Here is a 12,098-nt window from a genome sequence, read left to right as displayed (position 1 = left end):
TTTGGCCCAGGGCGCGATCCTGGAGACCCGGGATCGAATCCCACGTCGGGCTCCCGGTGCATGGAGCCTGCTTCTCCCTCTGCCTGTGTCTCTGCCTCTCTCTCTCTGTATGACTATCATAAATAAAATAAAATAAAAAATTAAAAAAAAATAGAACAATATAACTAGATTAATAGCTATTCAACTGAAAGTGTTTGGTTAAAAATAGAACACTATTTGCAATTAAATCAAAAGTACATGTCAGAGGTTCCCATGCAGGCTATTAACACTTTAGCCTTCCTTTTTTTTTTTTTTAAGATTTTATTTATTTATCCATGTGAGACACAGAGAGAGGGGCAGAGACACAGGCAGAGGGAGAAGCAGGCTCCCCGCAGGGAGCCTGACATGAGACTCCATCCTGGGACTCCTGGATCATGACCTGAGCCAAAGGCAGATGCTCAACCACTGAGCCACCCAGGGATCCCAACACTTCAGGCTTCTGAGACAGAATAAAATGAGATGGGGCAGATTCTATAAATTCAAAATAAGGAAGAACGTGATGTCACTAAAAAGGCAGCCCTGAGGTGCTTAGGTGGCACAGTCCACTGAGTGTCCAACTCTTGGTTTCAGCTCAGGTCATGATCTCAGGGTTATGAGATTGATACCCACATTGGGCTCCTGCTCAAGGTGGAGCCTGCTTAGGATGCTGTCAGTCCCTCCCCCCTACACACACACACACACACACACACACACACACACGTGCATGTGTGCTCTTTCTCTCTCTCTCTATTAAATAAATAGGGCACCTGGGTGGCTCAGTCAATTGTGTCTGCCTTTGGCTCAGATCATGATCCCGGGGACCTGGGACGGAACCCCACGTCAGGCTCTCTGCTCAGCGAGGATTCTGCTTCTCCTTCTCCTTCTGCAGCTGCCCTGCCTGAGCTTACTCGCTCTCTCACATACATAAAAATCTTTAAAAAAAAAGAAAAAAGAAAAAAGAAAAAAAAAAGCAGACCTGAGCCTCTATAGCCTACTAACTCCTGAGTCAAGGTCCCAAGTATTTCTTAAAGACAAATGAAATCCAAGTTATCATAAACTATGTGAAATAACATTTACTTTTTTTTCCTTAAAGATATTCTGAAATAACCCAAAGGAACCCTGAAATAAATTTGAGTTTTTTGTATGTTTAGTGATGCCCTGTGCTAATGTTCTAATTAACTTAAAATATAAATAGTATGCTATGACTTTGAAAAACTCAAAAGTAGGGGCAGCTGGGTGACTCAACTGATTAAATGTCTGACTCCTGTCCTGAGATCAAGCCCCATGTCAGCCTCCCCGCTCAGTGGAGAGTCTGCTTGAGGGTCTTCACTCTCACTCTCCCTCTGCCCCTCCCCCCAAGTAAATAAATAAATCTTTAGAAAAAAACCCACAAATTGCTTTACTCATGACAGGAGAGTCTGAGTTCAGGGATTGATGGGACCAAGTCTGGTGGTTATGATCAGAGGTGGTTCCTAGGTTTGTACCCTCAAGTTGAAGTTTACTGTTGAGTTTTTACTTTTTAAGGATTTATTTACTTAATTTAGAGAGAAAGAGAGCATGAGTGGGAGGGGTTGAGGGAGAAGGGGAGAATCTCAAGCGGACTCCACAGTGAGTGCAGAGTTGGATGCAGGGCCCAATCTCATGATCTCAACCAGATCATGACCCAAGCCAAAACCAAGAGCTGGTCACCTAAGTGACTGAGCCACCCTGGCACCCCTTCATTGTTTTCTTTTGAAAAAGGTATCTGCAGTTGATAGAACAAAACCCAAAGTTATCTAAGATTCATTTCAATCATTTACCACTTATTAAATGTACAACCACCATGAAAAAAAAAAACTTGTAACACTTTGTAAGTACAAATAATATATTTTATTTCATCCCTGAAAACAAATGAAAAACAAAAATGTCCACATCTATTAAGACTGAACAATTATTCCAAACTTCACCTGGCAATGGTATGTAATTAATTTCTTCACATAAAGATAGAGTATAGAGAAAAGAGTTTAGAAAGCTACCTTTCATGAAACAATATTTTCTCATACTTATTTTAATAAAACATCTTAATTATTGCTACTATGTGTGGTAGCATATTATAATAATGAACAATACATTATCCAAAACTAAATTCAATATAGTCTAAGTCTAGAAGCTAGCTGCACTTAAGCAGTTATTATAATAGAGAATAAATACTATGAAATATTGGGCATTATACGGCAATTAAATTTGCTACAACGGAAATTTAAATAAAGGTGTCCTTTGCTCTATCCTAGAATTCTCCAAGATTAGGATCTCTTGTGCTATATACAGTAGCTGTTTTCCTGAAAAGAAGAGTCAATCTTCATAACTTAAATTATATTTTAAATGCTCTTAATTGTTTTTAAGTGGTCATTATATAAAATGAATACCTAATGTATCTGTTACACAAATCTACAACTTCATAAAGCCAGATACTCTTACATAATGTCGACATTTCCAAGCAATTTAATGTAACACAAAAACCTTTATTATATACACCTGGCTAAAGACTTTAAATGTCCCAGTCTCACAAATATCTCACTTGCCCCTTCCACTGTCAACATAATAAAAGCAAAAATTACTCAAATAAGGAAATAATGTGCTTTCCACATAACATAGACACTCAAAGGGTTAAACACTTAAATTAATATTCATGTATGTGAAAAATCATGAATACTTATGTTAAATTTGAGCATAAAAATATCTTCTATTCTTTATGATACATGTAAGAAAATGTTATGTATGAGATTAGAGATTACTATTTTTATGTTATTTGTCTCAATGTTTAGAATAGTTTATGGACAGTGGCTGCTAACCATTTCAAGATTATACTCTTACAAATGTAATTTTTCAAAATATACAATAATTAACCTCCAGTTATTCCGAAGGATAGTGCAAATGAAGACATTCTTTGGGTCATGACTTCAAAATCCTATTTTCAACTTTATACTTCCTTTCTCTGCTCATAATCTGAGTAACAAAATATAGTACTGGAAGTAAGCACATTTTCTAATAGTCTTGGTTTAACAGTTAAATCTATTGAGAACAAATGACAAAATGATCCAATAACAATATTCTCCACTTGTCTAAAAAAGCATGTGATATATTTAAATAAATATTTTATAGAAATGAACCCATATCTTTCAGTGTTTTTGTTTCACCTTGATCTCAAACAAAAGATTTATACAAAGATCACCTACCTGCTTACTACATCAATAATGTTATCAAATTCCCTTTAAGGATATAATACAGCATTCAAGAGACTTGCCTGAAAGCAAACTAATAACTTTTAAAATATATATACAGAATTAGAGTTCTGTGAATCCAGCATATTCCTCAGAAATGCGTGGGGCTTTTATTGTACAGTATTAATCTATCCTAGCCAGCAACTGAAAGGCTTTCTGCCATAGGATATAATCCCCGGTGGATGTAGCAGCACAGGTGATCTTCAACTGCTATCTAATGCTGCCTGATGCATTTATCCTTTTATTTGCGGTTACTGGCACCAGGTTTCCACTGGTGCCATTGGTAGTGTTGGTTGCCGAGCCGTTCACAACAATATAGTCGACTTTGTTCTCCAGCTTTACCAAGCGTTGTAAAATGTCATCTAAAAGGACAGCAATTGTTCTTTTTAGATCCGCTAGGGGAAAAAATCAGAATAAACTGTATTAAACACTGATAGAGCACTTCATATTTGTATTTTCCTAGTTTGAGGGGAGAGGGAAAGTGAAACATTACTGAGCCATCAGAGAGAAAATATACTAGAGAGAAAGCACTCATACTACAAATAGGAAAAACCTAATTATTTTAACATAGCATAGCAAATAGCATCATATATAGAGCTTCCTAAAGGAATTTCAGAGTTATAAATGTAAGGGAAACTCACTTTTCTAGTGCAATAAAAACACTTAAAGTCTGGTTCAGAGTTGTATTCCCTCTGTAAGGAACCCCATTTATCTTGAGTTTCTTAAGCAGTTTGTAAAGATGACTGTAGACAAGGCAGGTAAGGTAAAAACTGGGTGAGCTAAGTAAGAAATTCAATGAAATGCAGAAACAAGAAACCTGGATCCTCCAGAGGCTGAAGTGTATGTGTGAGTGGGGGAGCCTAGGATTCAGGGCAGATGCCAGAAAACTGATCAGTGTATTAGAGATACTAGCAAGTGGTACGGACTTAAATTTTTTCCAGTATGACCGGGAAGTTTACATCTCTTTGGAGGTTTAAGGGGTTTCAATAGGATTTACTTGGAAAGAATACAATTATGACTCATCCTTAGAATTATATTTTCAAGCTTCCTAAAGGTACTTAGTCTATATGAGGTACTCCGTCTCAACTAATATTGTTATTTTATGCTGATACCGAACCAAAAAAAGCAACTTGAGCCCCAACAGTCATCTAACAGCAATTGATAGGTTTGCTGATGGTTCTGTTACAAAGAGATCAGAAAAAGCACAAGCAAAATAAAAAACAGATAAATTCGACTTCATCAAAATTTAAAACTTCTGGGCATCAAAGAGCATTATCCAGAAAGTGAAAATAACAAGCAGAATGGAACACAATATTTACAAATCATGTATCTGACAAGGGCTTGATCTCAAAAACATATAAAGAAGTCTTAAACAACAAAAGGATGAACAACCCAGTTTTTTATTTATTTTTTTAAGATGTTATTTATTTATTCATGAGAGACAGAGAGAGAGAGGCAGAGACACAGGCAGAGGGAGAAGCAGGCTTTATGCAGGGAGACTGATGTGGGACTCGATCCTGGGACTCCAGGACCACGCCCTGGGCCAAAGGCAGGCACCAAACTGCTGAGCCATCCAGGGATCCCGAACAACCCAATTTTTTAAATGAGCAAAGGACTTGAATAGACAGACATATCCCCAAATAAGATGTGCAAATGTGTCATAAGCACAGGAAACGCCCAACATCACAATGAGATACCACTTCAACCTACTAGGATGGCTATAATCAAAGAAAGGGAAAAACAGTACAGTACTGGCACAAAAATAGAAACATAGCTCAATGGAACAGAATAGACTCCAGAAATAAATCTGTGCTTATATGGTCAATTAATTCCTGACAAAGGAGGTAAGAATAGACAATAGGAAAAATCTCTTCAACAAATGGTTCTGGGAAAACTGGACAGCTTCATGCAAAAGAATGAAATTGGACCACTTTCTAATATCATACACAAAAATAAACTCAACATGGATTAAAAACCTTTATGTGAGACCTATATTCCTAGGAGAAAACATAAGAAGAACTTTCTTTGACATTGGCCATAGAAACATTTTTCTAGATATGTCTTCTCCAGCAAGGGGAAACAAAAATAAAATTAAAGTATTGGGACTACACCAAAATAAAAAGTTTTTGAACAGGGAAGGAATCCATCAAAACAAAAGGCAACCTACTGAATGGAAGAAGATATGTGCAAACAATATACCCAATAAGGGGCGAATATCCAAAATATATAAAGAACTTATACAACTCAACACCAAAAAATAATAATAATAATATGATTAAAAATGGACAAAGGCAGGGGTGTTGGGTGGTTCAGTCAGTTAAGCATTTGCCTTCGGCTCAGGTTTTGATCCCAGGGTCCTAGGATTGAGCCCTGCGTCAGGCTCCCTGCTCATCAGGAAGTCTGCTTCTCCCTCTTACTCTGCCCCTCCCCTCCATTCATGCTCTCTCTGGCCCTCTCTCAAATAAAATCTTAAAAAAGGGGGGGGGGGGAACAAAGGACTATTATAGACATTTTTCCAAATTAGACCTACAGATGGCTAACAGATACATGAAAAGATGCTCAACATCACTTATCATCAGGAAAGTTAATGCAAATCAAAACCACAATGAGAGGGGTGCCTGCATGGCTCAGTTGGTTAAGCATCTGCCTTTGACTCAGGTCATGATCCCAGAGTCCTGGGATGGAGTCCCACCTCAGGCTCCCTGCTCAGCAGGGAGCCTGCTTCTCTCTCTCCCCACTGCTCGTGTAATCTGTTTCTCTCCCTCAAAGAATTAAATACAATCTTTAAACTAAAAAACACAATGAGATATCACCTTATACAGTCAGGATAGCCAAAAACAAAACAAGAAATAACAAGTGTTAGCAAGGACGTGGAGAAAAAGAAATGCTTGTACAACACTATTGGTGGGAATGCAAACTGGTGTAGCCACTGTGGAAAAAAGTATGGAGGTTCCTCGAAATATTAAAAATAGAATTACCATATAATTCAGTAATTCCACTACTGAGTATTTATCCAAAGGAAACAAAAACACTAATTTGAAAAGATAAAAGCATCTCTATGTTTATTGCAGCATTATTTACAATAGCCAAGATATGGAAGCAGCCCAAGTGTTCATCCATAGATGAACAAAGAAGATGTATCATATACATACAATGAAATATTCTCAGCCATAAAAAAGAATGCAATCTTGCTATCTGCAACAACATGAATGAAGCTAGAGAATATAATCCTACGTGAAATAAGACAGAAAAAGACAAATACCATATAATTTCACTCCATGAAGAATTTAAGAAACAAATGAACAAACAAAGGAAAAAAGACCAAAAACAGATTCACAAATACAGAGAACTGGTAGTTGCCAGAGGGGAGGTAGATAGGGGAGACAGATAAAATAGATAGAAGAGGATTAAGAGTATACTTATTTTGATGAGAACTAAGTAACATACAGAATTGCTGAATCATTATATTGTATAGCTGAAATTAATATAGTAATTTAGTATAGTATAGTATAGTATAGTATAGTATAGTATTAGTAAAGGACTCCGTAGAGTCCTTTCTTAGAAAACTCGTCCTCTGCCCCCGCCCCGCCCCCACCAGGTCCCGTAACACCGGCATCGCGACCGCACAGCGCCATTTCCCCAGAATAAAGCCCAGTAAACACCCGTCTCCGAGGCCTACTTCCCACAACGTTTTGCCATCAGAACTCTCGTTTCCAGAGCCCGTGTGCTTTTGTTTGCCCAAGCCCCCCCCGCCTCCCCTCCCTCCCCCCCTTTTTGTTACATTGGTGTAAAAAATGTAAAACAAAAAAAATTTATGAACTAACTGTGGTGTGTGAAAGAGAGAAGAAAAACTGGAAATCTGATTCCACGTGTGTTTGGGAGTTGCTTGGGGTTGGGGCCGGGGGGCCAGGGGACAGCTCCCGGAGAAAGGAGGTGGCCCTCAGGGTCATCCTGCACAGACTGGCCCCTGTCCCACGGAGCCCACGTGGTGGGGGCGCGGAGTGGGGCCTGCTGACCGTCTGCTCTTCTGGCCAGGTGCTTTTCTGTCAATTTTTATGGAATGCAAAAGGAGTTTTTTGTTTTATTTTGTTTTTTTGTAAAGCTTAAAAAAAGAAAATCTGCATCTTATACTTGAGCTTCCATACTTAAAAATAAGGAAATAATGTGCTTTCCACATAACATATATATGGAGTATACTTAACAGTTAAGTGTACTCCAATAAAAAATTTCTTTTAGAAGAAAGTAAGTATACTTCAATAAAAAAAAAATCTTTTAGAAGAAAATAAGCCTTAGTAATAAGCATATGGAGAAACTGGAACTCCCATACACTGCTGGTGTGAATATACAATGGTACAGCCACTGTAGAAAACAGTTTGGCAGTTCCTCAAAAAGCTAAACATAAAATTACCACATGACCCTGGAATTCCATTCCTAGGTATGTATATACTCCCCCAAATTGAAAAGAGACCCAGAGACACTTGTACACCAATATTCATAATATCCCAAAGGTGGAAACAATCCAAATGTCCACCAACAGACGAAGAAATTGACAAAATGTGGATATGAATGCAATGGAATATTATTTAGCCATAAAAAGGGATGATGTCCTTTTTTTTTTTTTTTAGAGTGGGGAGGGGCAGAAGAAGAGGCAGAGAGAATCTTAAGCAGGTTCCACACCCAGCTTGGAGCCCAATGTGGGGCTCCATCTCCCGACCCTGAAATCATGACCTAAACCAAAACCAAGAGTCAGACACCGAACTGCCTGAGCCACCCAGGTGCCCCAAGAGGGATGATGTTCTGAGACATGCAACAACATGCATGAATTTAAAGGCATTATACAAAGTGAAATAAGCCAGATATAAAAAGGGACAAATATTGTATGGTTCCACTCATGTGAACTACCTAGAACAGACAAATTCATAAAGACAGAAAGTAGATTAGAGATTACCAAAGGCCAGGAAATGGGGAAATGGCAAGTTCTTGCTTAATGGTCAGTTTCTTGTTTAGGATGATGAAAATTTTAGAAAGATAATAGTAATGGTTGTACAACACTGAGACTATAATTCATGCCACTGAACTATACACTTTAAAATGGTTAAAATGAGGGTGCCTGGGTGGCTAAGTTGGTTGGGCATCTGCCTTTGGCTCGGGTCATGATCCCAGGGTTCTGGTATGGAGCCCCACGTCAATTGAGCAGGAAACCCACTTCTCCCTCTCCCTTTGCCTGCCGCTCCCCCTGCCTGTGCTCTCTCCCTGTCAAAAAAAATAAATAAAAACTTTGAAAAGATAAAACAAAAATAAAATGGTTAAAATGACAAATTTTATGTTATATACATAGTTATCACAATGTGTAAAAAGTGAAAAAAAAATCAGAAAGTAGTGAGAATAGTAGTGGTGGTTGATGGTAGAGAGTGATTAGAAAATGTTTATTAAAGGGGCACCTGGGTGGCTCAGTGGTTGAGTGTCTGCCTTTGACTCAGGGCATGATCCCAGGATCCTGGATCCAGTCCCACACTAGGCTCCCTGAAAGGAGCCTGCTTCTCCTTCTATGTCTCTGCCTCTCTCTCTGTGTGTCTCTCATGAATAAATAAATAAAATCTTGGGATCCCTGGGTGGCGCAGCAGTTTGGCACCTGCCTTTGGCCCAGGGCGCGATCCTGGAGACCCGGGATCGAGTCCCGGGTCGGGCTCCCGGTGCATGGAGCCTGGTTCTCCTTCTGCCTGTGTCTCTGCCTCTCTCTCTGTGACTATCATAAATAAATAAATAAAAATAAATAAATAAATAAATAAATAAATAAATAAATAAATAAAATCTTTAAAAACAAAACAAAACAAAAACCAATGTCCTAAATAGTTAAATGTACCCATTCAAATATTCTAAAATTAACTGTTTTGTTTTTTGACAGAGAGACAGCAAGGAGAGGAGGAGGGTGAGAGGGAGAGAGAATCCCAAGCAGGCTCCACACCCAACACAGAACCCAACACGAGGCTTGATCTCATGACCCTAAGATCATGACCTGAGCTGAAATCAAGAGTCAGAGAGGCTTAACTGACTGAGCCACAAAGGTGTCCCTAAAATCATGTTTTTAATAAAACATTACAAAAAAAAAAAAACAGATTTTAACTACTTTGCTCCATGATATAAAATCAGTTAGTTGACAAACAAAAATACTGTTTCCTGAACTTGAGATTCTTTTGAATATAACCAAAATTTCCTTTCTCTAATTCACAATATAAATTTATGTTTAATTTGATGGGATTACCTATTTACAGGAATTACATACATGTTTATATTATATGAGAGTCCACAGTATTTCTCCATAAAGCCCTATCACTGAAGGTGCTAGCAATAACTCCTTTCCTACCGTGGGCCTCTTTTCAGAACCCCTAAAAACTACTTGAAATCAGAGACCATATTACATCCATCCTTTTATTCTCAGCTCACCATTTTGATACCTATCACACAGCAGACACCCAACAAATGTTTGAAATAAACATTTCAATATCTGACTCGTGTTTAGTAGATGATATCATTGTTGAGACTGACGTGAAGGATCAGATTTAGGAAATCTGATTTTTTTTTAAAGATTTTATTCATCTGTTCATGAGAGACGCAGAGAGAGAGAGGCAGAGACACAGGCAGAGGGAGAAGCAGGCTCCATGGAGGGAGCCGAATACGGAATTCGCCTATTTCTCTGCCTCTGAGCCAAAGACAGACACTCAACCACTGAGCCACTGAGGCATCCCATGAAGACCTTTTTTTAAAAAAAGCATTTATTTATTAGAGAGAGAGCACACAGGCAGGGGGAAGGGAGGAGAGGGAGAGGGAGAAGTAGATTCCCCACTGAGCAGGGAGCCCTACCAGGACTAGATCCCAAGACCCTGAGATCATGACCTGGAAGTCAGACACTTCACTGACAGAGCTGCCCAGGTGCCCCAGAAGTAAAGCCCTTTGATGCTGTTCTATTTCTGCTTTAAGCTTCCTATTCTGGAAGAAGAAATCAAATAGTTTGGAGGAGAGGGGAAGGAAAGAAAGAAAAAAAAAATGAACTCTAACAAAAACACAGATACCATCAAAATAGTAGCTAGCCCAATTATTTCACTATACACAAAAACCAAAAGGAGGATATAATGCTATTAAATATACTAAAGATGGTGCATATAAAAAGATTCTAACTACACTAAGCATAATCAGGACTGTGAGGCATAGTAGGAAGCCACTGTCACACCAAGACCTATGGAACGGAGGGAGAAAGCAGGGATGTAACCAGAGCCCAAATACAAGGACACCCAGTGGCAAACAAAACCAAGGCACGCAGTCTGAAAGAAGCTGGGGCTACCAAAGAGATACCATCTGAGGCAGACGGAGAAGGAAAAAAATAGAAAATTAGAAATCAAGGCTTTCCCTCTTCCAACTTTCCAAACTACCGCCAATGCCCCCCTTTGGCTAAACCCAAGCAGAAGCTCACTGATTTGGGAACTTGGGGAACACCACCTACTCAAATCAGTCTCCCTTGAAATACAAAACAGAAGACAAAGGGTAAGTAACAAATCTGAAGACAACCAGGCACAAGACCAGCACAAACAGCAGGTATACACACCTTCAGGAACCCCATACCTATGTCTCTCTGCTTTATCTCTTATTTATAACTCAATAGGTTTTGCTGTCTGTATTCTTATGAGCTGCCTCAAATCTGTCATATAGAAAAGGCAGATGTAAACAAAGATAACCATGCGTGTACACAAAAAAAGTACTAAAATGCAATAAAACACAAAATGACTACTGAAAATAAAAGTATTTAATATAAAAGTCAAAAACATTTCCTTATTATTATTTTTCAAATTCAAATTGACATTTTACCACCAGTAACAACAGCTTAACGGTGCAAGGAAGAAAGCTTAGAAGTCACTTCTTAGCTATCAGAGTGACTTACCCACTATAAAGTTTATTATGAAGCTAGCAATAAAATGTTTCCTAAGAAACATGAACTAATTTAAATTGAACAAAGACAGTACTGTTAGGTAAAAGTGGTTTCAAAAACCTCATAAACTCTACAATCAAACGTACATTGTTTAATCTTCTACATTTCTAATACAGCCACCTTCTCCCACTGACTACTGAATAAACTGTGTCATTCGATAAAAATTATATTACTTCTTTACTTAAGAGTGCAAGGCACAGTGTTTAGACCACATAAGTGGATCCAGACATGTTCCTGTCAAATTTTAAATACAAATTAAATGCCTAGGGACATAAAAGAAGCCTTATTTTTCTTGAATGAGAAAAGAAAAGCTGGAAAATGAACTTGACTAAGTAATATAAACCATAAATAAGCTACATTTTAAATAGCCACATCAAAATCACTTCGAACAGAAATTCTGAAATTAACTTTCCTTTAACATATTTAGAATATAAAAAACTACTCATTACAGGTTTGGTTTGCTTTTCTTATATAATGGTAATAAATTTTTAACTTTGAGATAATGATAGATTTACATATAACTGTAAGAAATACAGAAATTCCTGTACCTTTACCTAGTTTCTCCCAATAGTAACATCTTATGAAACTACATACACATTACAATCAGAATACTGACATCAATACAAAATGCAGAATATTTCCATTACCATAAAAACCCATTACCCTTTCATTTTAACACCCATTTACTTCTCATTAGCCTGTTAATATGATAGATTACATTGAATGATTTTAAAAATTGAACCAGCCTTGCATCCCTGGAATAAACACCACTTAGCCTTGAGGTTAAATTCTTATGGGGCACCTGGGTGGTTCAGGTAGTTAAGGAACCAACTCTTGAT

General features: G+C 38.0%; 1 protein-coding gene across 2 annotated transcripts in view; it reads right to left on the bottom strand.

Moving 5' to 3' along the window:
* Positions 1 to 1,904: 1,904 nt before the first annotated feature.
* Positions 1,905 to 12,098, bottom strand: part of CCDC126 (coiled-coil domain containing 126) — a 105,473-nt gene continuing 95,279 nt past the window's right edge. For both annotated transcript variants that reach the window (XM_055314561.1, XM_055314560.1), the window contains exon 3: positions 1,905 to 3,673. In XM_055314561.1, coding sequence (XP_055170536.1) covers positions 3,489 to 3,673 — 185 coding nt within the window. In that variant the 3' untranslated portion in view covers positions 1,905 to 3,488. The remainder of the gene's footprint in view (positions 3,674 to 12,098) is intronic.

The sequence above is a fragment of the Nyctereutes procyonoides genome, unplaced genomic scaffold, assembly GCF_905146905.1.
Source record: "Nyctereutes procyonoides isolate TBG_1078 unplaced genomic scaffold, NYPRO_anot_genome, whole genome shotgun sequence".
Lineage (NCBI taxonomy): Eukaryota > Metazoa > Chordata > Mammalia > Carnivora > Canidae > Nyctereutes > Nyctereutes procyonoides.
Note: the sequence above shows the minus strand (reverse complement) of the source record. Positions and strands in the feature narration are given on the sequence as shown.